Source organism: Mustela putorius, unplaced genomic scaffold (assembly GCF_011764305.1).
Source record: "Mustela putorius furo isolate JIRA1106 unplaced genomic scaffold, ASM1176430v1.1 tig00000275_pilon_pilon_pilon, whole genome shotgun sequence".
Lineage (NCBI taxonomy): Eukaryota > Metazoa > Chordata > Mammalia > Carnivora > Mustelidae > Mustela > Mustela putorius.
The window spans coordinates 18,431,194-18,457,621 of record NW_025421341.1 but is presented as its reverse complement, the minus strand read 5'-3'; the positions used below and the strand labels follow the sequence as shown (position 1 = coordinate 18,457,621).

Sequence of the window (26,428 nt, the reverse complement as noted above, 5' to 3'; positions counted from 1 at the left end):
GAGAAGACATTGTTCGGGCTACAGGCCCTGTGTTCTTTCTTCTGAAACAGACCAAAGATGAAGGGGAAGGGCTTAACCATGAGAGGAGTGTGTCTCTGCTTATAGACCCTTCCAACAGCATGTTAGATGTTAGGACAAAAAAAAAAAAAAAAATCTATGACTATATGAAGAGGAAAAAAGTCATTTGATAGTATAATTTTTTTCCAAAATCTCATTTTTTCTTAATTCATAGAAGAATAAAGGGAAATAAAGATCATTTGCAAAGATTGCTTCAGGCCACAGGAGAGGGAATCCAAATGAGAAGGCTTGATGTGTGTGAAGCAGCCATTGCATGAACTTTTTCTTTGATATAATATGATCAGCTTACCTAATTCCAAGCTAGAATACATTAATGGTTTATAACAGTTTAAAATTCAGGTGAATCCTCCTTCTCATGCAGTAGAACTCATGAATAAGAAATATGTGCCAGTTCATGTCACTTAACTACAGATACATGCAGTGAAAGAAGATTCAGTTACTTCTGATCCAACATTATATATTTCTGTGTCATCTGTATAAAGGCTACATTTTGTTCACACATGTTAGGCTTGTACTCAGTGAAATAGAGTTATACAGCAAAGATTTGACAAAAGGGGCAGAAAGAAAGAAGTCATCTTAATTAATGTTAGTTTTAGAGAATAACATGGGTCTGCTGATTAGAATTTTCTCACCTGCATATAGAAGCAGAGGCATCTTGGTACATAGATGTTTATGGACATGGGTCTTTAATTTTGTCAGAATAAAACCTGCCTCCATACACCTCATTATTTGATCAAAATGAGGTGCACATGAAGGCATGGTAAATATCTGGTATTAAGTATTCAATAAAAATATTATTTCAATCCTACAGTAAAATTTATTTGCTTTGTTGAGAAAGGTTGGGTACCAAAGACCTCACATACAAACAAATATGTATTTGAAAGTGAAGAGTTATAATTATTTTGGCAAAATGTTTTATTGATTAGAGAATTTGTTCATCTTATGTTAGTGAGTAAAAATTGTACAATTAAATGGATTATTATAGTTGAGTGTGTTACCACCTACAGAAAAGTTTATTTGTAAGCAGTATTTTCATTTAAGTTCAATTTTCTCATCACTCTATCTTACAAATGCTAATAAACTATCCAAAGAAAGGAAGTTTCAAAAAGTGCTCAGATTTCTTTTGTTCCCATTTAATATAGCTATGTCAGGACAAGGCCAAAGATATCCTATTGCAGAAGGTAATGAATGGAAAGAAATTGTATGGAACCATTTATTTAAATTCAGGCACTGCAGGATATATATCTTTCCTAGGAGGGGAAATTACAAAGGGGGACTTTAACTATTTGAATCCATGGAGCAACCGTAACAAATATATGCGGGAGAATATAGAAAGTAACTGTTTACTTTGAAAAGAGGCAAAGATTTAAGAGTATATTATGAGAGGGCACCTGAGTGGCTCAGTGGGTTAAGCCGCTGCCTTCGGCTCGGGTCATGATCTCGGGGTCCCGGGATCGAGTCCCGCATCGGGCTCTCTGCTCGGCAGGGAGCCTGCTTCCTTCTCTCTCTCTCTGCTTGCCTCTCTGCCTACTTGTGATTTCTCTCTGTCAAATAAATAAATAAAATCTTTTAAAAAAAGTATATTATGAGGGAAAAGGTTAGATGGAAGATGAGGTAACATGGCATTAGCTAACTAGTAGGGGCCACAGAGGGTATTTACAGAGGGTATGTACAGAAAACAAGAGATTATGATGTGGCAAAAGGACAACAAAGATAAAGACAACTAGAGCAGAAATATGAATGCTTTATGACATAGAACAAATTATTCATAAAGTCAGTGGTAGATTACCCAATAGAAAGACAAAGCATGTGCCTAAGGCGCCAGCAAAGCAGCTGTACCAAAATGGGAAAGAGGATATAGGGGAAAGAGAAAAAGGAAAAAAAAAAATGAGAAAGAGAATTTTTAAGAGTTTTATATTCTGAATATACATAGAATAGATTGAAGAGGTTTTTGTGGAGATACATCAAATTTTGATGGACTTTTACACACATCTTTGATTGTTTTCATTTTTAATTATATGTGGGAACGGTGATTTTGTGTGTGTGTGTGCTTAATGCCTTAAAAACTCACAGTATGACTCTAATAAGGAGAAGGAAGTAGGAAAGAAGAGTGTAGCCTTCAGAGGCTAGGCCAGGAGGCTTTTTAGAAGAGAATCATCTTCATCTGAATTTTTGAGAAAAAAAAAAAACATAGGATGGATTATTAAAGAAGTGTCTATAAGGAATTTAATTTAGGAGAAGCATGAAAAAACAAGTAGAGATAAATAAGACACTAGTGAGGGTCAGAAGGGGGGAGAAGCCTACAGATATTAACTAGATGAGGAATATGGCAACTTATTGACCAGGAAAACTAGCTAAAGTGATTTTAGATGTTGGGAAAGAAAAATAGAGTTAGTAAGACAAAGGAACTCAAATTGCCAAAAAATTTTGGGAAAAGAAAGCAAATCAGAGTAAAAGCAAAACCAAAGGAGGGAAGGTAGGAAGGGAGGGAGGGGAAAGAAAAAGAAAGAAGGAAAGAAAGAAAGAGAGAGAAAAGACCACTGAAGGAATCACACTGATTTTTAAGACTTACTATGTGGCAGTAGTAATCAAGATTTTATAGAATTAGTGGAAGAATAAATGGCATGGGATTTTTGTGTGTGTGTTTGCTTCTGAATTTTCATCAGATGGTATTGGAATAATCAGTAATATGTAAGAAAACAAAACAATACAGACAAAAGCAACCTCAACCTAAAACACACAGAATTTCAGACAAAGGATATGCACTCAGAATATTTAAAGAACTTTTAACAGAAGCTACACAGCAAGAAAATGAATAATCCAATTAGAAAATGAGCCAGAATATTGGACAGATAGTTCAACAAAAAAGATATATAGATGGAAAATAAGTACATGAAAACATGTTCAACAACGTTAGCCGTTAGAGGAAAACAAATTAAAACCATGATGAGATACTATTACACAACTATTAGAATGGTTAAAATAATAATAAAAAAAAATACTGGTTTTACCAAGCTGATGAAAATGCAGGGGAACTTTTTCATATATTGTGAGTAGAAATGTAGAATAGCATATAATATATCATTTGCTTCAGCGGTACAGGTCTGTGATTCATCGGTCTTACACAATTCACAGTGCTCACCATAGCATGTACCCTCCCCAGTGTCTATCACCCAGTTACCCCATCCCTCCCACCAACTTCCACTCCACTTCCACTCTAGCAGCCCTCAGTTTATTTCTTGAGATCAAGGGTCTCTTATGGTTTGTCTCCCTCTCTGTTTCATCTTGTTTCATTTTTCTTTTCTTCCCCTATTATCCTCTGTTTTGTTTCTAAAATTTCACATTTTCAGTGAGATCATATAATAATTGTCCTTCTCTTATTACCTTATTTTTTTTAACATAATACACTGTAGTGCCATCCATGTCATTGCAAGTGGCAAGACTTCATTTTTGATGACTGCATAATATTCCATTGTAGATATGGTATACCATATACCATATATATATATACCATATATACAATATAAGATGTGGTGTACCACATCTTCTTTATCACCATTCATCTGTCAATGGGCATCTAGGCTATTACCACAGTTTGGCTATTGTGGACATTGGTGCTATAAACATTGGGGTGCACATGCCCCTTTGGATCCCTACATTTGTATTTTGGGGGTAGTGCAATTGCTGGTAATAGGGTTGCTTTATTTCCAACTTTTTGAGGAACCTCCATACTGTTTTCTGAAGTGGCTGCACCAGCTTGCATTCCCACAAACAATGCTGAAAGTTTCCCTTTTCCTTACATCCTCGCTAACATCTGTCATTTCCTCAGTTGCTCATTTTAGCCATTCTGACTGGTGTTAAGTGGTATCTTTTTGTGGCTTTGATCTGTATTTCCATAATTTTGAGTGATGTTGAGCACTTTTTCATGTGTCTATTGGCCATCTGGATGTCTTGTTTGCAAAAATGGCTGTTCATGTCTTCTGTCCATTTCTAGACTGGATTATCTGTTCTTTGGGTGTTGTATTTTATAAGTTCTTTATAGATTTTTGATGTTAGCCCTTTATCTCATATGTCATTTGCAAATACCTTCTTCCATTCTGTCAGTTGTCTTTTGGTTTTGTTGACTGTTTCCTTTGCTGTGCAAAAGCTTTTGATCTTGATGAAGTCTCAATAGTCCATTTTTACCCTTGCTTCCCTTGGCTTTGGCAATGTGTCTAAGAAGTTCCTGCATCTGAGGTCAAAGAGGTTGCTGCCTGTGTTCTCCTCCAGGATTTTGATGGATTCTTCTCTCACTTTGTCAAATGCTTTTTCATCTTCTATTGAGAGTATCATATGGTTCTTGTTCTTTCTTTTATTAATGTATCGTATCACATTGATTGATGTTGAACCAACCTTGCAGCCCAGGAATAAATCCCACTTGGTCATGGTGAATAATCCTTTTAATGTACTGTTGGATCCTATTGACTGGTCTCCTGGTGAGAATTTTTGCATCTGTGTTCAGGAAGGATATTGGTCTGTGATTTTCTTTTTTGATGGGGTCTTTGTCTGTTTTGGGGATCAAGGTAAGGCTGGCATAATAGAAAGAGTTTGGAAGTTTTCCTTCAATTTCTATTTTTTGGAACAGTTTCAGAAGAATTGGTATTAATTATTCTTTAAATGTTTGGTAGAATTCCCCTGGGAGGCCATCTGGCCCTGGGCTCTTGTTTGTTGGGAGGTTTTTTATTCCTCCTTCAATTTCCTTGTTGTTTACGAGTCTGTTAAAGGTTTCCATTTCTTCCTGGTTCAGTTTTGGTAGTTTATACATCTCTAGGAATGCATCCATTTCTTCTACATTGTCTAATTTGTTGGCATATATTTGTTTATAATACATTCTTACAATTGTATTTGTATTACTTTGGTATTGGTTGTGATCTCTCCTCTTTCATTCATAATTTTATTTATCTGGGTCCTTTTTCTTTTCTTTTAGATAAGTCTGGACAGAGGTTTATTAATCATATTAATTCTTTCAAAGAACCATCTCTTAGTTTCATGTATCTGTTCTACTGTTCTTTTGCTTTCTATTTCATTGATTTCTGCTCTGATCTTTATTATCTCTCTTCTCATTATGGGTTTAGGCTTTATTTGCTATTCTTTCTCCAGTTTCTTTGGGTGTACGGTTAGGTTATAGACCTTTCTTATGTGTTAGTGAAAGGTTAGAGACCTTTCTTGTTTCTTGATAAAGGTTTGTATTGCTGTATACTTTCTTCTTAGGACTGTCTTTGATGCATCCCAAAGATTTTGAACAGTTGCGTTTTCATTTTCATTTGCTTCCATTAATTTTTTTTAATTCTTTTTTTAATTTCCTGGTTGACCCATTTATTCTTTAGGAGGATGTTCTTTAGCTGCCATGTATTTGAGTTCTTTCCAACTTTCCTCTTGTGACTGATTTCAAGTTTCAAAGCATTGTGGTGAAAATATGCAGGGAATGATCCCAATCTTTTGGTACTGGTAGAGACCTGACTTGTGACCCAAGATGTGATCTATTTTCAATGAGAGCCTGGCTAGACATAGGATTTTTGGCTGAATATTTTTCTCATTTAGTGCTCTGAATATATCCCACGCTGCTCCTCCCATTGGAGGAAGGAGGGTGATGTCTCCCTGAATCTGCTGCTTGTTGGGGTCCTGCTTGAAGAGCTCTGAATATATCATGTCAGTACTTTCTGGCCTGCCACATCTCTGTGAATAGGTCTTCTGCCTATCCAATGTTTCCATCATTGTAGATTACAGACCTCTTTTCCCCAAGCTGCTTTCAAGATTTTCTTTTTGTCTTTTTGAAATTTTTTAAAATTCAAAAGGACAAAAATTCTTTTGTCCTTTTGAAATAAAAAAAAATCTTTTTTGAAATTTTTAAGCTTTACTACTAGATCTTGGGGTGTTGACTTATTTCATTTTTCTTTATTTTTGAGGGGGATTCTCTGTGCCTCCTGGATTTTGATGCTTCTTTCCTTCCCCAAATTAGGGAAGTTCTTCGCTATAATTTCTCCAGTATACCCTTTGCTCCTCACTGTCTTCTTCTGAGATCCCAATTATTCTAATATTGTTTTGCTTTATGGTATTACTTATCCCTCAAACTCTCCCCTTGTGATCCAGTAGTTGCTTATCTCTCTTTTTCCAGCTTCTTTATTCTCCATCATTTGGTCTTCTATATCGCTAGGTTTTTTTTTTTCTGCTTCATTTATCATGACAATTAGAGCCTCTATTTTTTATTGTACCTCATTAATAACCTTTTTGATTTTGACTTGGTTAGATTTTATTTCTCCAGAAAGGGATTCTCTAATATATTCTATGCTTTTTTCAAACCCAGTTAGTATCTTTATAATCACCATTCTGAACTCTAGTTCTGACATCTTACTAATGTCTATGTTGATTAGGTCCCTGGCAGTCAGTATTGCCACTTGTTCTTTTGTTTTGAGGTGAGTTTTTCCATTCTGTCATTTTGTCCAGAGAAGAATAGATGAATGAGAGAACAAAATGCTAAAAGGGTAATAACAACCCCAGAAAAAAATATACACTAATCAGAAGAGACCCAAAACCAGAAAGAAAAGAAATAAAAAAGAATGTGATCAGGCTGGTGAATAGAACAGAGCTATACACTAGATTTTGGGTATGTTTTGGTTTATTAGAAGAAACTGCCTCCAAAATTTTAAAGAAAGAAATACACACACACAGAGACACACACACACTGATAAATATAATGAAGGGATGGAATATGACTAAAAATGAAAATTAAAAAAGATATTTAAAAAGGAATTGATAAGAAGTTGGTTCAAAAGGAAAGAAGAAAATTTTTTTAAAAATAGGAAAAGAAAAAAAACATAGAAAATTTTAAAAATTAACTTTGAGAAACTAAAGAATCATGGAGAAAAACTTGTGAATTCTATGTGCTATGTTCCCCTAGCACTGGAGTTTTACAGTTTTCAATGATCAGTAAGTTTGCTCTTGGTGGGATGTTCTTGCTGATCTTCTGGGGGAGGGTCCTGTTGCATTGATTCTCAAATGTCTTTGTCCAGGAAAGAATTGAACTGTACTTGCCAGGGGCTAGGCTAACTAATCTTCATGGGTTTGCTCTCAGTAGCTTTTGTTCCTTGAAGGCTTTTTACAATGCTTTAAAGGGTGAGAATGAATATGATGACCTCCCAATCTCTGGCCCCAGAGGTACCAAGAGCTCAGGGCCCCACTCCTCAATGCACCCTCAGAGAAAAGCAGTTAATAACTCCTGTCTCCTCAGTCTCTGGCCGCACTCTATGCTCACCCAGACTGTGACTGCGCATTTCTATCCTTGGCACATAACCACATTTGGAGTCTCCAAACCCAGCAGATTTCTGAAGCATGCGCCCATGCTACTACTCCCATTGGAGGAAGGGGGTGGGGATGTCTCCCTGAATCTTCTGTTTGTTGAGGCCTTGCTTGAAGAGCTCTGAATATATCACATCAGTCCTTTCTGGCCTGCCACATTTCTGTGGATAGGTCATCTGCCTATTTAATGTTTCCATCATTGTAGATGACAGACCTCTAAAAGTTTCAATTTTCTTGTATCAATATCTTCTTGTATATCACCTTGGAGTCACTTCTCTGCATGTCCTTCCAGAAATGATCATTTTTCTGTTCATAGAGTTGCTGCTATTCTTTTCTTTGATCTCCTGTAGAGTTTGTAGGTTTTCAAAATGATCTGATAACTATCAAGCTGAATTCCTGGGACCAGATGAAATTTAGATCTCCCACTCCTCCACCATCTTGTTTATCCTTGAAAACTGAAGGTTATGTTCAGAAAAGTCTGTACCCATAATGTTCACTGCAGCTTTATTTGTACTATCCCCAAACTGGAAATAAACAAAATGTTTTTCAAAGAAAAAAGAGATAAACGAACTGTGATATGTCCATATAATGGACTATTATTTAGCAATAAAATGGAATGAATTATCAATACACAAAATAGTTGAGTAAATCTCAAGGACATTTTGCCAACTGAAAAAGAGCCAAACTCAGATGGACACTTATGGTATGATTCAATTTATATAATAATTTTGAATCAACAATTGTCATAATGGATAACAGGTCAGTAGTTGCCAAGGGTTAGAATTTAGGAAAGGGTATGATCATTAAGGGGTAACAGGAGGGAGTTTCTTTATGGTGATGGAAAAACTGTATTCTATTTATGTTCATTATATTACTCTAATCTACACATGTGATAAAATTTCATACAATTATATACCCACACTCATAAAACTGCATGTAGAAACTAGTGAAATACAACTGTACTTGAGTTAATAATACTGTAAAAATTTTAGTTTTCAAGTTTTGATAATATACAATGGTCAGATATTACCATTGGAGAAATTTGGGTGAATAGTACATGGACACTACTATTTCCCAACTTGTTGTGAGTATTTAACTCAAAATAAAAATTACAAAACGTAATAAGGAATCACCTAAAATTAACTGGGGCACCTGGGTGCCTCAGTTGGTTAAGTATCTGCCTTTGGCTCTGTTCACAATCCCTTGGTCTTGGGACTGAGCCCTGCAAAGGGCTCCCTGCTCCGTGGAAAGCTTGCTACTCCTTCTCTGTCTGCTGTTCTCCTTGCTTGTGCTCTCCCTCTCTGTCAAATAAAGAAATAAATAAAATCTATTTTTTTTTTAATTTACTGAACAGAGAAGGCTGGTATTATATCAACATGTATTTGTAAGAATTTCTCCAATAATTTGTGTGTAAGAATTGGAACAAAACCTCAGACTCCATTTTCTCCTAGACTGAACATAAAATTCTATTGAAATACTTTGGTCAACTGAAGAACTGAATTTTGTGACAAAATATAGCTAAAATGTTATTATGATAGATATTACATTTATATTTGAAAGGGGGTGATTATGGGAGCAATAAAGGGTTAGAAAGAGGTTGGATTGTCTACGGAATGGTTGCCATTATTTCTATCCTTATATGCACACTCTTGGGTAGTCTCTTCCAACATTGACCCTGGTTTTGGCTATGTGATTTTTTTTTTTTGGTCAGTGGGACACTAGAAAGAGGAGATATGAACAAGTTCTTATTCACCAGGTATTTCTCTTTCTGTTGGAGTCTTTTTGCCATAATGTGGAGAAGCTCAGGCAAGAAAGATGGAGGATGAAAGGCTGACCACAGAGAGAGGTTCCCCAAATGTCCCAGGTGAAGCTTTAGACATGTGAACAAGGCCACCTAAAACCACCCTGTCCAGGCTAGCCAGTCCAGAATACAACTACCCTGTCAACACCTGGAGAGAAAGAGAGAGGGTAAAAATAATCTATCTATTATCTATCTATCATATATCTATCTATCTAAATCACTGATGAACTTGGTTGTGGAAATATTAGAAAGTTTTCTTCTGAATGTTTCTACTTGCTTAATGAAATAAAATCTACAGATCATCATTTCAGAGGAATAAGGAAGCTGTCAGGGATTTGAAGATAGAGGAGGAAGGTATGAAATATTTATCTCATATGATAGAAAGTTAATCAACAGAGTAGATCCAGTAGGATTCAACTTGTGAGTTGATGTTATAAATATAAATTGAAACCTGTCACCATGGTTCATTTTTGTTTTTCTTTTTGTCTTTTTTCTAGTCATGCTCAGCTTATCAGGTACAGACATAGAGTAGGTAGAGCATTTGGCTTGAACAGAATTGGGGTTTTGACAGGCAAGAACTATGGAACAAGGGAGAACCAATGGAATTGAAGCTGGGTGGAAAGGAGAGGTCATTGTGATGGACATCTGGGTAAGAAGAGAGCCTACGGGGCAATTATCACAGGCAAGAAAAACAAAATAAAACAAAACAGTGGAGGTGTTGAATTACCAATATCACTGGAAAGAATTGTTGGAGTGATAATATTGGAGTCTACAAGCTAGAGAGAGGGAAGATGGTGCTTACAGAGTAGAAAATTTAAAATCTAAATTTTAAAGTTATTGGACGTAAGGGGGTGAAGAAACTAGACGGGCAAGGTGTTAGATGAATTTTCTTCTTGGATATTAAAGTTGCATTCAATGAAGACAGTAAACCATGAACTAAATTATTCAAAATACAAAGGGGATGGCCAGGCATTTATGTATCTGACTATAAAATGGAGAAGTGGCTAATTGTACAGTCAACTGTGTGCTTCTACAAAGTTGTGGTTTGGGGAAGGTGGGAGGAAGGAAAAGTGATCTAGAATTGACTGTGAAGAGCATGGTGGGAACATAAACCATTAGTTTACATATTAATTAAACAAATCTTTATTACTTTCCCATATGACCCAATCTCTATTTAGGTACTAGGAACACATTAGTGAATAAACCATGAGGTCTTCTGGTAGATGGCATTTGTGTCAGTACTCCAAACAATTTTAACTTTAACTATTTTATTTTATTTTTTTTTAAAGATTTTATTTATTTATTTGACAGAGAGAGATCACAAGGAGGCAGAGAGGCAGGCAGAGAGAAAGAGGAGGAAGCAGGCTCCCTGCCGAGCAGAGAGCCCGATGTGGGACTCGATCCCAGGACCCTGAGATCATGACCTGAGCCGAAGGCAGAGGCTTAACCCACTGAGCCACCCAGGCGCCCCTAACTTTAACTATTTTATATAGATGAGTTAATATATGATGCTGTGTGCAAAACTCTAAAATACATTTTATTTATGCACTTCAGAGGTAGAATCTACATGCTTTCCATGCTTGATATTCATGAGGAGATATAAATCTTTGGAGAAATATTTTAAGAAGAAGGAGGTAGGGGATCCATTAAAAATGGGGCTCAAACTGCTCAAGGGAGATTAGTTTAAGGAAGAAGATGAAAGAATATTTTGACAATATTGAGGATACAGAATATTTTGTTGATAACAGGTATTGAATTTCAAAGCATACAGTGGGAGATCAGAGGTAAATGAGAGATCAAATCTGATTGGTGGATATATGAACAATATCTAGAATATAATAGCCAGTTTATTGTGGTGATCCAAATAAACAGGGCTGTTAGTCTAATGGAATTAATCCCAATAGCTTCTGAAGAAACACTGAACAATCCATTCCTATTTGGGGATTGGATCCTTAAGTAAACTATAGTGGTAAGAATTTGAATATAAACAATAAGAGCCATGATAATTCAGATAATAAAGAGTTAATTTACTTTTGGAGATATTGCTGCTGAAAGCCTCAAGTCTAGGACTTTGTAGCCTGACTATAAATGAATAAGAGAAAAAGAGAGCAGAGAGTAAAGATGACTGCATACATAATTCACATGTGTTTGTTAGCGTTATTGTGTAAGAAATTTACAATTCATAATGAATATTAAGCATGTGGCAGGTAGCATCATTGGTGCACATATAGTTTCTTATAATTTTGCATACACCTATGATACATTAATTCACATATGTAAAATAATTAAGTTAAATTTATTCTGGAAATGCTGACATTAATATTCTCTAAAAAGCAAATTTAATCTGTCACATGATAGTTATAGGAATAGACAACAAAATAAGTTATACATATATCTAAAAAGGTAAGCATCAGATGTTTTTATAAACTTGTCAGAAATCTGGGAATGCTAATCAAGAAAAAAAATGTCAAATGCTCATTATTTTACAGTAGTTAGGGCTTTCATATAAAGATATATTTTGTGTTTCCAGGCTAAAATGTTGCACCTTTTAAAACCCAATTTAGATAACCACCATGAATTTCCAACAGTAACTTTACCCTTTTCACTTAAAAATTTACTTACTTATTAGAGAGATAGAGAGAGAGAGAGGCAGAGGGAGAGAGAATCTCAAGAAGACTCCATGCTGAGTGCAGAGCCCAGCTCGGGGCTCTATCTCATAACCCTGCAACTATGACCTGAGTTAAAACTAAAAGTTAGATGCACAGCTGACTAAGCCACGAAGGTGCCCCTCCAACAGTGACCTTAAATCTTAAATATATGAGTAAGAAATTTTACTGGGGCATATAATTAGAGAATAATACATAAAATAACTCTATATAACTCATTCTACACTTTCAAGCTTAATTTTTAAGTGATTGCATTACTTAGCAGGAGTAAAAAAAAAAAAAAATTCTTGGATCCCTCCAAATCTGTCAAGATATTATGTAATCTGGGTGATCTTACTAGCCAAAGGTAGAACAAACAAATAAAATACTTCTTATAATTATTTCTAATTGTTATTGCTGGATAGCATTTTAGATTGTTTCTTGCTAATGAATATTATTCGAAAATTCACCATATTCTTTCTTACTCAAAACTCAATCTCCCAACACCAGACAGGTATTAGTATAGCAATAATCTATGCCCTTGAGTCTTGATACTTTTTATGTTACATTTTAAAACCATTAATAGTGTGTAATATGTCCTTGATCTCTAATACATCCAACTTTGCAAATGAATCATAAAGAACATGAGATATATTATTAATGAAATATTGTATATTATAAATACTAAACTCAATTTTTATAATTTATTTGGTGCTATCTCAAAAACAAACTGACATAATAACACCCAAAAATGGAATAGAATCGTCACAGAAAAGTTCATTCTTCAAATGGAAACTGCTTTAAACTATCTTAAACGGGATGTTTGTGTGTTATGGGAACCTACAGGCTACTAATAGAATTCAAATGCAACTGAAAAAAATCATCCTTATAAGGTGAGAAGACTGCACCATTGTAAATGTCCACCTCACTGGGGACTATGACTCGTAAGACTATTGTTTTTCCAATAATAGAGAAGTAGGACACATACACCTCAAAAAGCCAGTCACTCCCAATAATAGTCATTTTGTCTCTCTAGAGCTAAGTAATTAATCTTTAGATCGATGGCCAAGTAGAGAGCCCCTCTAATAATTTATAAGGTGTGGATAATCAGTGGCACCTTCCATAACATAAATTCCTGAGACTAAAGCTTTGTTTGCCATATGACTTGGTACATAGTTGGTAAATATTGAATAAAAGAATAAATAATCAATCTAATCTAGTAAATGAATTAAGAAGCTGTAGGCCAAATGAAAAGGAATGACTTTTCTACAAAGTGATATTACTCCTAGTGATATTGCTTCCTGCAGGACCCATTCCAGGTTGTGAGGTGACCAAAGGCCAGACAAGGTGATAATCATCCATGTTCTTTGAGGGAAGATGGTCTGGTTCATTTTCAATTCAGGGCACACATTAAATTATTTTAAATTTCTATGAAAATTATATTCTCTAATGTTTTATTTAAGAAAAATTCATAATAATGAATTTTTATTCTTATTATTAAATAAGAAGTATTCTTATTATTAAATAAGAAGTATTTCCCATCTAATAACATGGTTTTAAATAAGAAAGTATATTAATCCCACCTATATTGCTTGCTATTTTTACATCACCTAGTTTACTTCTCTTATTTTGATTTGATACATTTGGATATTCATTTCATTTCAATAACAAGTGAATCAAATCTTAGAGTTTACTTTAAATGAAAACCATTTCAGTAATTTCAAAACAAGGTTTCAGGGTCATAATACTTATTTTTTCCTGTTCCAAATAAATGGGTTTTAAACAAGTTGGTTTTGTAGCACTGATAAAGCATAGGTAAATAAATAAATATCATTTTGATTAGGTGCATAAATATTTATGATAGTCACTTATGTAACTCTAAAATTAATTTTGAGCTAAATGTTTAAACTCACTGCATATTAAAATATGTGCATGCACCAATGTGGGTAGACACGTACATACATACACACATATATATAACCAAACTTAAGATATAAAAACACATGTGATTCTAATTTTTTACCTCATGTATATTATGGCTATAGATCATTTTATTTTAATATATATTAATGAGGAAATATACTACATCTTATTAGTCATTAGCACTGAGGAGAATTAAGACTCATCTATTAATCAGATCTTTTTTGGTGGGGGTGGAAAAGGAGTGTTCCTTTTTTCTTATACATTAAATTGTTCGATTGGTGTCAATGAAGTAATAAAATACCATGTTTTAACATACATATATCCAGTCATTGGAATATCCTTAGTTTCACCTATACTCATCTAAATCATTTCCTTTTTTTTTTTGAAGATTTTGTTTATTTTATTTATTTTTTTTTTACTTTTTTTTAGATTTTGTTTATTTTAAAGAGGGAGTATAAGCAAGGGGAAGAGCAGAGGGGGTGGAAGATGGTGGGAGATAGAATCTCAAGCAGACTCTGTGCTGAGGATCGAGCCCAACTTGGGGCTGGATCTCAGACCCTAAGATCATGACCTGAACTGAAACCAAGAGTTGGACTCTTAACCAACTGAGTCATCCAGGAACCCCCTATTTCTAATATACAGTTTAGCTGGTTTGTAAGTTAACAGAGAATGCACCTTATTTAGCACAAGTTAAATACAAATTAGAGACTCCATCTATGTGAGATAGTAGTTGTTTTCTAAAAGTATAAGGTCGAATTTTGAAATCTTAATGATATCTACCTCTTTTATTGATCAATCAAGTGCATTAATGTGAAAGAACATTAACATCAAATTTACTGCAGTGAACACCGTTGCTTGAAGCATTCTTCACACATACACAGAAAGCCGTATTAGTTGTTAGAGCTTCATGATTTTTTAATCATTCTATAATTTACTAAATGACATCTGAACTTTAGCTTTAACAGGATTTTTCTTCATGAAATATCTATTCTATTTGCCTAGTAATTATGTAGTGTTTCGGAGTGAAGATGAGAGTGAAAAAATATATATTCTATTTTATTTTTTTCATTTTTTATGATTATCTATATATACTTATGTTCAATAATATGAAAGGTATAATTTAAAGCCTATATTTCAGGAGGAAACTTCATTTAAATATAAACAAAAATCCAAGAACATGTGAAAATTGATTTATTATCCATGGAACAGGATAAATTGATCACAAGAGGTCAATTTAAGTATGTTACCATTCCTTTTAATGTAAAATAATTATGTATCAAGGATTTCTTTAGCAGCCTATTAATATATACACCTTGGGTGTCTTTTCAAGTAAAAGGAGGCAAATTGGGGGGCTTTACAATACCAGACAGGTATTAATATACCAATAATCCATGCCCTTGAGACTTAATACTTCTTATATTATGTTTTAAAACCATTAATATTGTACAATATCTCCTTCATCTCTAATATACCCAATTTCACAAGTGAATCATAAAGAACATGAAATATATTATTAAAGAAATACTGTATGTTATAAATACTAAACTCCATTTTTATAATTTATTTGGTGCTATCTTATTATTACTAATTTATAATAAAAATTAATTTTTCCCATTTTTAGAGTCTACATGGATGCATTTACCCAAAAGAAATTAATAGTATTTATTATTAAAAGACGATAACTCACCATAAGAAAATCTTAATATTTTACATTTCTTTTTTCTTAATTTTAGCTATTCCCTTCATCCATAGCCTTCTATTTCTCTTATCTCACCCAGCCTAGCGGTTATGATTGGAAATGAATTATTAAATTGAGAAGGAAGCAATGCTAGTGGGCAGGAAGAAACACTCAAATCTCTCCAATTGAAATCACCTGTTACATGAAAAATGAGAAAGCATTCTTCATTCTACAGCCTTTTCTGGAATGCCAGTTGATGAATCTGCTTGGAAAAGTGTTTTATAAAGTTCATGATAGTGTTCCAGCATAGAGAATGAATCTTTTGATTTTTAGGTGTCTCAAAATTTAACAGAGTGATTTGTTTTCTCTTTCTCTTTCAAGACACAATTCCTCAGCAATTCTTTTTAGCTTTGTCTTCCAAATCTGTCCAGAATACAAAAATTCTTATTATCCTCACTATTCTCCTTATGGTGCAAATCTTTACTGTCTTTGGCCTAAACTGTGGCAATAGCTTCCCAGGCGATCTTCCTGCCTTATCTTTGTTCCCCCACCCCTCTTCTACAACAGCACCATCTCAGCACAGTAGTGTAAAATGGATTATGTGACTGTTCTATTCAAAATCCTCCAGTGGTTTTCTATCCCACTGAGAATAAAGATCAAGTCACTCAAATAAGCTACAAGATCCTGTTTCATATGTGCTTCCCATATAACTATCTGCCTTACCTCTATCTTTTACTCATCTGCTCACCCTACCCCAGACACATTGGGCCTGCCTTGTCCTGCTCCCAAGACAAGGGGAGCTCACTACTAAAGAAAGCTTGAAATGCTCTCCTAGTTATCTTCTTGACTTGCTTTCTTACCTACTCTAGATTATCCAAATATCAACTTTATGGTGAGAATTTTCCTGATCACCCTGTTTAAAATTGGAATTCTTCCTAATTCCCACCATTCCTTTCCAATGCTCATATTTTACTTTTTCTCTACCATACTTAAGACTTTTAAATACTACACATAATTTTTTTTGTTTGATGTATTTTCTCCCTTCCAATAGAATGGCATCTACATGAAGACAGGAGCTTTTTTGTCAGTTTTGTTCATTGATGTAGCTTAGCGACTAGAACAATGCACATAACAGAGTGCTCAGTGCGTATATGCTTCAAAGTAAATTTTGAAAAACAAACCTGTAAGGTCAACTAAATGGAAGGTAATTATTTGTATTCTATCAGCTTGACTGCAGTCAGAAAAACTGGTTCTTGTCAGTAAATACAGTCAGTGCTACTATAAAATTGAGATTCTCAGTATTTCTTTACTGTTTAAATGAAATCATTATTATTGAATTAGTTTCTCACGAATGGAGACACTAATATTTTGTCTTATAATTTACTATTTTTCCAGGCATTAACCTCCATGCAAACTAATTATTCAATTTACAGGTATTGCTATTGGCATGTAGGATTGTAGAGGCTCCAACAGTATTGCAACAGAATTAAGAATGGGAAATAGAAAGAGCAAGGGGAGAAAAAGTAGAAGGAGTTGAATAGATATTTATTACCAGTACCAAATCTCTATTACTACTCCATCTAAATAATTTTGAGAACAGTGACAGGGCTTGTCTTAAATGCCTTAATATTATGTCATAAGGGGAAAAACATATCTCTGAACAAATATTCATGGGTACTTAATTTTGGACTGGGCAGGCTAAAATGCTATAATACATAGACTGGAAATATAGTGTCTCAAACAAAAGAGAAGTTTATTTTCTTATTGCTTAAGAGTCCAGAGCATGTTATAAGACAACCAGAGGTAGAAAATGGGGGTGGCTTTACTTCAAGCCTACTGACAATTGCTCTGTCATTTTCAGTAATTGGCTTCTAAGATTACTCTTGTCCTTGTCATCGATACCCCGTCTCTCCACCAGGGGAAAAGAACATAGAAATGGCACATATCACTTCAAATAATACTCTTATAGAGAACTTAATAACATAACCACATTTAACTTAAAGGAGGCTAAGAAAAAAAATTAGGTCGTCAGCCAGGCTAATAATATGGAAGAAGGAGAGAGTGGCTTCTGGTGAACAGCTAGTAGTCTCTGCCACACTGTGGCCTTTTGCCCACCAAACATCTGTGCCATTCTTCTTTCCACGTGTTCTCACTGACCTTGCACGCTGTGCACCAAAGGAGACGACACAAAGTGCTACTCCTTTACTGCAAGTACCTCTGTGAGATGCTCCATCCGCTCTACTGGAGGCAGAGGCATCTCACGTCCTGGTGACAAATAACAGACAAGTTTTTGTCTTTTCTGTCACCACAAAAAAATGTACCTTGAAGCAAGGACAGAATAACTGCAACACAAACTCCAATACAAAAGTAGAAAAATGGGGAACACACAAGAGTTGCTAGTCTAAATAGTGATGGAATCCTGGGCAGGCATCATGAGGAACTTTGCCATGGCACTAAAGAATAGTGATTGAATCATGTCTCTCTTCCTAAAAGAATCACCTGTGCCCGTGGTTCTCTCTGGTCTCTGTCTTTGTTTGGGGAGATTTTGTTCTTGTTCCTTATCCTCTATGACCAGAACTAAAGTGGGTGCTATGGCCTGTGCCTTCAGTGCACACTGTAAAATACTAGAAGTGAACTTCCTTTGGATGCAAGTTCAGGGCCCTGAGGACGGTTTTGAAGTTTGAAGGGTCTGAAGAGTCAGGGTTATTAAGAATAAGATAAAATTTTCTAAACTCCCAAGGTTTCCAACATATTTTCTTCCAGTCAATGCAATGCAGAAGTAATCACAAATTACTTTTCTAAACATAGTTCTTAAATCTGCTTTATTTTTCTCACTCAACTTAATCTTAAGGGCATCTGAAACAACACTCCTGAATATAAGGATAGAAGATTTATATCTCACTGTCTGGGGTCCAGAAGCTGTTGAATGTTACAAGTACCTCTGTATCCTTCCGTCCTTGTCTTAAACCACTCCGTTTTTGCCAGTGTAATATCTTGTTACAGCAGTGGAGGCAGTTACAGTCAGTAACATTTTGGCTGTTCCAAACCCTTCCCCTCAATCTAGGAGCTAAGCAGGTACATGGTCTGCCTACCAAATATCAGAGTGATAGTCTGGTAGAACCCCTCAGCCAAATCCCAGCTACCATGGAAGAAAAACAACTAGGAGTCACCTAGAATAACCTACCTGACATAATAAATTGCAGATGTATTGCACATTCTCTGATTGCTTCAATATTGCTGCATTTTAAAATTACTTGTAATCTCATTGAAGGTAGTTATGGAGTCTTAAATTTTTCCAATATCTCTAACACAGTGTAACACTATTCATTTTATGAATATTTATTGATAATCTTATTCTTTGAAGAAACACTAGCTATTTTTTATAGCTGACTGAGATCTTTTCTGATTTTCCTATCCCATTTTAGTCACTTTTTAGATTTATGTAGGATAAGACAGAACAATTAAATTTTATCTTGAATGTAAATGGGAGCAGGGAGAGCACTTTCTCCACATGTATACTTGATTTTTTTTTATCATTCATGCAACCAAACTACTATGTGTCAAGCACTGCCTACTTAGGATCCAATGGTGTGAGTATGTGTGTATGTGTGTGTATGTTTAAGTGTGCATGTGTGCTTTTAGATTGACTTTTAATAAATATACTTGAAAATTAAGGTAAAAATCAATGATTGCTAGTTGAAATACATATAAATTTCCACTTTATATAAATAATCATTTCAGAAGATCATTGAAATACTCCTGTTAATTATTCATAGAAACTTCGTAGAGTGTCGATACGTCCAAACTAATCATACCGCAGATACTGTTCAGAGATTCTTCTTAGCACTTAGTAAATGTGACTCGATCTGGGATTTTTTATGTTAATTGTGATTCTCAGTTATCCAACTTTCTGATAAAAAGATAATTGGGTGCATTTGGCAAGAAATGTCCAATTGAGGAGCAGTTGCAAAACTAGGGACCTGACATCAACTAACAGATGCTCAAGACTAAGCCAGGAGCTCAAAGATAAAAACAAATTGTAAAAGAGAATAATATATTTTAATCTCCTCCTTCTCTGGTGAGCAGCAGAATCTATCAATATAATTTTTTTCACTAAAAGTATATGGCATCAGGATAAGAGTATATGACTCAGCACGGCACAGCTTCTGCCACCAACATCTTTCAAAGGCAAAAGATCTCTCCCCTTAAATCACATAGGTTCCATTAACCTATGAAATTATAAAGATACCAGTTTTAGACATATCTACAAAGTACTGATCCATGAGTAATGAGTAACTTTAAATTGCAACCCAGTGTTTTAAATATGCCTCATATATCAATAGTTACTATAGAAAAAATTAATTTCTCCCTTACTTGCCACAACCTCAGCTTCAAAATTGATATATATTTGTTTCTCTTTGGTGATGAAAGTAAGCCCTTGACATTGACAGGAAATTTGAAATATAAAGAATTTTTGACATCAATTAGGAGCAATTTTGATCTGCTATATCAATATATACAGGGCATCAACTGGAAGAGACAGTATCTGGATATCAGAACCACAGAAAAAAGTCATTAAATCAAAATCCTTGAAATCATTCCAAGTAGGGCTGAGTCTAGTGGGAACCAGTTTTTAAACTACAGTTGTTGTTGTTGTTGTTTTTTAAACATTGAATGATTAAAACTTTGGAAAATATGTTATAATATAGAATGTACCACAATCTTCTATTAGGATTCTCATCTAAGTCAACAGTGATAAAAATTAAAATTTGATACTAGTGTTAAACTTCAGTTACAGAAAATAAATGAGTCTTAGAGATCTACCATATAACACAGTATACACAGTTAACAACAATGTATTGTATAGTTAAAATTTTTGCTAGATTTAATATTAAGAACTCTTGTCAATAATAATAGTAATACAAGAAGACAGGAAAAAGCTTTTGGAGGTAATATTAGATTTATGTCATAGACTGGTGATGGTGTATATTTATTCATGGGTATATACTTATTACCAAATTTATCAAATTGTATACATTAAATATGCACAGCCTTTTGTATGTCAATCTTACCTCAGTAAAGTGTTTTTTAATTCCAATATACTGTTATAATAAATATTTATTAAATCTGATCACATAATATAGAAACATAATAAAATTAAGAATTGCATATGATTGATTACTGCACAAAAGCAAATGGTATACATTTGAGAATCAAAACACATTTAAGTTGTCACTACTTGAGATAGAAATGGGTCTAAATTATATTATTAGGAGCCATGTTTTCTGATGCAGACTATGCCAAACATTATTTAACTGAATCTGTATAATTCAGGTGGGTTATGTCATTTATTCATTAATTTCCTATATCGGTCAAGTCAGGAGACAAAACTCTAACAACATTTTAACAGTAAGAATTGAATTTATGGGATTGTTATCTATGTATAACATTGTTGGATGACTAAGTAGAGAAAAAAAGAACTGCCACTGCCGGAAAGAGCTACCATCCATAGGATTTAGTGAATAAAAGAAATAGGGTGGATTGTTGAAACCTAGGAACTTGAAGAGGGGTGCCTGTAGAACTGAAACTTAGCTCTTGGAGGAGGAGGACCCTTGTCTACTGGTATTGGTGTTCCTCGGCTCAGAAATGGGGCCATGATGGGCTGGGAACACAGACCTCTGAGAAAAGGGTGCCTGTTTGCTGGAGTTAACGTCTTTGATGACAGCATAATGCAGCTTTTCCGCAAGCATTAGAAAAACTGCCAATTTATCTGGATTTATCTGCTGTGAAGAACAAAGTGCTATTGCTGAAGTGAGGTGTTGCCAGGGTGACGCTTACTAGAACTACAGGTCCAGAAGAACCCCACAGGAAGGAGATGAGAATCAAGTCTCCCCCTCCTCCCCCAAACCTGCAGTTTCCTACATGCACCCTCTATTGCCAAAGCCTAACAGAGAGTCTGCTGACAAAGCAAAAATGTGCATAGTCTGCAAAATTCCAGTTGCAGCATTACAAAAACAGGCATAGGAGGATAAGTTTGGTACTAAGAAGAAACAGCATAATAACTGCTACATTAGGAGACAGTCCACTTATGCACAGGACATAGTAAAGCCTTTTAATGAATCCTTCCAGAAAACCAGACGTTTTGTAAGCATCTTACTTGACCTTTCTCCTAAATATTACCCAGAATTCAAGAAAGAATTGGTAGAATTTGTTCAAGGTATTGCTTTACTTGTAACCCCAAATCAGTAGTGTTTACTGTCACAGTGAGTCCATTTTTCTCCTACAAGTAAACTACAATAGCTCAGTGACAATTATTTACCTAAACTTTTAAAAGTCATTATCACATATTTAGAATCCGAGCACTATTTCAATAATTAAAGTGATAAGGAGTCTGACTGATGATTTATAGTCCCTTAGTTAGCTGAAGCAGTCAGGATATTTGATAGTAGCTTTTTGTATCCTATTTTAAACCTAACAGAATAGAATAATCATACATAAATATATGGATGAAAGGTATTTGACACTGTAAAATAATACATTTGACTGTCTTAAAAATATAAAACTATAACCATGCAGTTTTTTACAGGACTTTGCATACATCAAATTGCATTAATTCTTGCAATTTATGAATTGACAAGAAGCATTTAGTTTGGGTGTATTATACCAAAATTAAGCATAGAGCAAGTTATTATCTCTGTCATATTCATGTCTATTAAATTGCTGGTTTGAATATAAAGAAATCCTGTGGAAGAGAGAACTAAAATTCTAACCCTTTAAAATAAGTATTTGTTTCTCTCCTGCTTAAAACAAACAGCTTTCTAATGAAACAATTCTAATCCTATTACATAGGCTTGATCTGTATACTTACATTTAGAAAAGACTATTACATCAACAATGATTAATAGAGTTAGAAATGAATTTCACAGAGATTATTTCAGTAGCTTTCTATAATTTTATCAACCAACAAGTTTTTTTTTTTTTAATGTTTCCTGGTCATAGTGCTGAGAGAAAAAAGCATTACCCATGTATATTTATTAGTGTAGAGGGTTAGTAATATTTAATATTTCTTACCTATTAACATCCCAAATTTTGCTAGTTGTATCCAGGGAGGAAGAAGCCACAAAATCACCACAGGAGTGCCACGTGCAGGACCATACTGCATGGCTGTGTCCTTCAAAGGTCAAAATGCAATTGCCTTTAGACAGGTCCCATAATTTAACTGTAGTGTCACCGCTTGAAGTAGCCAATTTGTTGCCACTATTTGCAAGAATATAAAAAGGTAATTTGTTAAAAAGTCAATTTATGATTTTTTTTATGAGTGGTTATATGCTATCATTAATTTGTGTGTGTATCTGAGTTGCTTTTGCTTCTAATGACATATTAAATGCTTTAATCTTATTCTCTTATTTGACTCCATATAATTAGGTATTTATTTGTATTGTTCAGTAATTCAAGTTGATGAGAAAACTGCCGTTGCACACTTTCTAGATTAATTCTTTAATATTCTTCTAGATTAATACACTAAATCAGTATTTTTTTTTTTAGTATGTATTTGTTTGAGGGCTATATGTTAGGTTCTGTGGATAATGTAGCCTCAGAATGATGAAATTTTAGACATTGGCTGACATAATTTCAAAAACATTGTATAATACAAAACAATAGGTCAGCAACTGTTCATTTGCGGATTAACTAAATACTCCAGGAATGCTGTTTTGATGCTGAAAAAAGTAAACCGGAATGAGATTTTGAGCTCGATCTTGAGAGAGGAAAGATTTTGAAGAGTTGAGTGAAATTGAGGATGAGTTATTGGATTTTCCACTTAGGTCACTGGTAAATGTTTAAAAAAGCAATGACTTTCGAGTGGTGGACATGAATGCTAGTTTAAGAAATGAATGGGTGTTAATGACATGAGCAGAAACATCTAGGGCTTTTTGGTAAAATATTAATTCCAAGAAGATTTTAATTCCATCAGTTTCTTCAGATCCTTCTGCATTGCATGCCCCTTCTATGAGTTCTCTTAGTAAGTTTTCTCCCTAAATATAATGAATTGCTTATTTGTGCTTTTTCCCTGTGATTTTGACTGGGAACTGTTTCCTCTCTGTTTCAATGGCATCAAGCACTAGGACTGACTAACTGAAGTACTCAGCAAATGCTTCCAGAATGAATAAATATATGAATGAATGAAGTTATGCCATAAAAGAATAAGGAAAGGTACTCAGTATTTCCAAGAAAGGAATGGAAAGATCCAGGTAAGAGTTTGCTTACTTGCTTTCTTTTTTTCCCCCTTTTTTCTGAGAGAAATAACATTTTTAAGTGCAAGAGAGAAAGAATCACTGGAGAGGGAGAGCTTAAAGGTGGTGAAGGAAAGGTGGATTACAGAGTAAAGAAGTTCTCATTAAAGTTATAAAAGGATATCCATTTTACTTTTCAGATTAGCAGAGTTAAAAATAAATTACTCTATGACAGGTAGTCCTTCACTAACAGAGAGATGTTTAAAACTTTTACTTTGCGGCTTTTTTTTTTTTTTAAGATTTTATTTATTTATTTGACAGAGAGAGAGATCACAAGCAGGCAGAGAGGCAGGCAGAGAGAGAGGAGGAAGCAGGCTACCTGCTGAGCAGAGAGCCCAATGCTGGGGCTCAATCCCAGGACCCTGAGATGAAGGCAGAGGCTTTAACCCACTGAGCTACCCAGGCACCCTTTGCAGCTGTTATTTGTACATACATTTACCGTCCGAAGTTTTACTTTTCAATACTGAAGACCTAAAGATACATTTGTCTAAAAATAGCCAAAAAGGAGTGCCTGCCTGGCTCAGTCCATAGAGCCTGAAACTTTTGATCTTGGTCATGAGTTCAAGCTCCATGGTGCCCCTAGAGCTTACTTAAAAAAATATCCAAGCAATGATGCCCCCAGTTTTATTTTTGTTTTTCAACATTTCGCAATTCGGGGTCTCTTCTGGTTCCATACAAATTTTTGGATTATTTGCTCCAGCTCTTTGAAGAAATGGCATTAAAAGTATAAATTGCTCTAGGCAGTATAGACATTTTAACAATGTTTATTCTTCCGATCCAAGAGCATGGAATGGTCTTCCATCTTTTTGTGTCTTCTTCAATTTCTTTCATGAGTGTTCTGTAGCTCCTCGAGTACAGATCCATTACCTCTTTGGTTAGGTTTATTCCCAGGTATCTTATGGTTCTTGGTGCTATAGTAAATGGAATCGATTCTATACAGATGTAGTGAAAAGAAGCGCCATCTGTACCCCAATGTTTATAGTGGCAATGGCCACAGTCACCAAACTGTGGAAAGAACCAAGATGCCCTTCAGCGGATGAATGGATAAGGAAGATGTGGTCCATATACACTATGGAGCATTATGCCGCCATCAGAAAGGACGAATACCCAACTTTTCTAGCAACATGGATGGGACTGGAAGAGATGTTGCTGAGTGAAATAAGTCAAGCAGAGAGAGTCAATTATCATATTGTTTCACTTATTTGTGGAGCATAACAAATAACATGGAGGACAAGGGGAGATAGAGAGGAGAAGGGAGTTGGGGGAAATTGGAAGGGGAGGTGAACCATGAGAGACTATGGACTCTGAAAAACAATCTGAGGGGTTTGAAGTGGCAGGGGGGTGGGAGGTTGGGGTACCAGGTGGTGGGTATTACAGAGGGCACAGAATGCATGAAGCACTGGGTGTGGTGAAAAAAATAATGAATACTGTTATGCTGAAAATAAATAAATAAATTTTTAAAAAATTACATAAAAATATTCAAGCAAACCGAAAAATCAAAAATAATTTAACCATGCCTGTTTCTCAAACCTATCCTTCTGCTAGACTAGCATGCTATTATGGATAGAAGTCTTCATCAAGGATAAGAATTACTGTAATGTATTTCAGTCTGGCTGAAAACTCATGTAAGTTTTACATTCTTCTCCCTTGCTTTAAACTATGTGAGAAGAGAAACAAAAATCACAATAGTAATAATTACAACTGGAATGAAACACTTGTAATCATCTTTATACATGACATCAACTGATATTTTGTCAAGAATAAACAATATGCTCATAATCTTTTAATAAATTGAGGTTGTTGTTCAGGTGTATGAACTCAACCAAAACCAAAATATATAGAATATAAATTTCTGAATTTCTTTGAAATGTTTTGGCTTTTCAAGAGACATGGTTTGAAATATGTGAAACTGTATGCTTTGGGCTCATGAGAAAATAAAGACACTTGAGGACTGAGAGGGAGCAAGAAAGAGAGAAAGAATGATGAACAAAAATTTAAAATGTGCTCTAAGTCATGCAAAAGTCAGAGTTTCCCTCAGCTCCCCACAAATAAGAGAAGTCAGAATCCTCAGAAAAGGGAAAAATAGATCCAGATTGTTAGCAAGTACATGAAATCATTCTAATTTACATTTGGTTAGCTTCTGGCTCTCCTGGACAGCCCACATAACCTTGGGCAGGCCATTTAACATTAACACTTAACATTTCTGAAAGTTATTGTCTTTATTTAAAAATAAAGCTCAATATAGCTTAAAGCATTGTTTCAAAAATCAAACAAGAGAATTCTTATGACAGCACATTTTTAATTCTGGGTAATCTTCCAAATTGATACTGTTTTTGAACAGATTCTCCTGTGATCTCTAGTTTAGTTTTTATGTGGAATTGTTCATCCATATGTCCATAAACAGTAGGATGGTATACAATTACTGCCATTCTACTATAGTTTCATATAGCTGTGTCTATCTACTCAACAGGATTATTTGAATTTGTAAAAGGACTCTCAGTTACTATAGAATAGGTATGTATTATGTAGCAGAAAAATAAATAACCAAATTATATTAAAATATTTTCTCATACTTTTTAGAGGTAAACAATAAAAATTTTGGTTTCAATGAGCTCATAAAATGATTATATATGGAAAACTCTAAACTTAGAATTTATATTACTTGAGAAATACTAAG

General features: G+C 34.6%; 1 protein-coding gene across 2 annotated transcripts in view; it reads right to left on the bottom strand.

The window, feature by feature from the left end:
- The window catches only part of SPAG16 (sperm associated antigen 16), a 1,017,727-nt gene that overhangs the window by 450,198 nt on the left and 541,101 nt on the right, over positions 1-26,428 (bottom strand). For both annotated transcript variants that reach the window (XM_045078716.1, XM_004767008.3), the window contains one exon: positions 22,532-22,717. In XM_045078716.1, the coding sequence (XP_044934651.1) occupies positions 22,532-22,717 (186 nt within the window). The remainder of the gene's footprint in view (positions 1-22,531; positions 22,718-26,428) is intronic.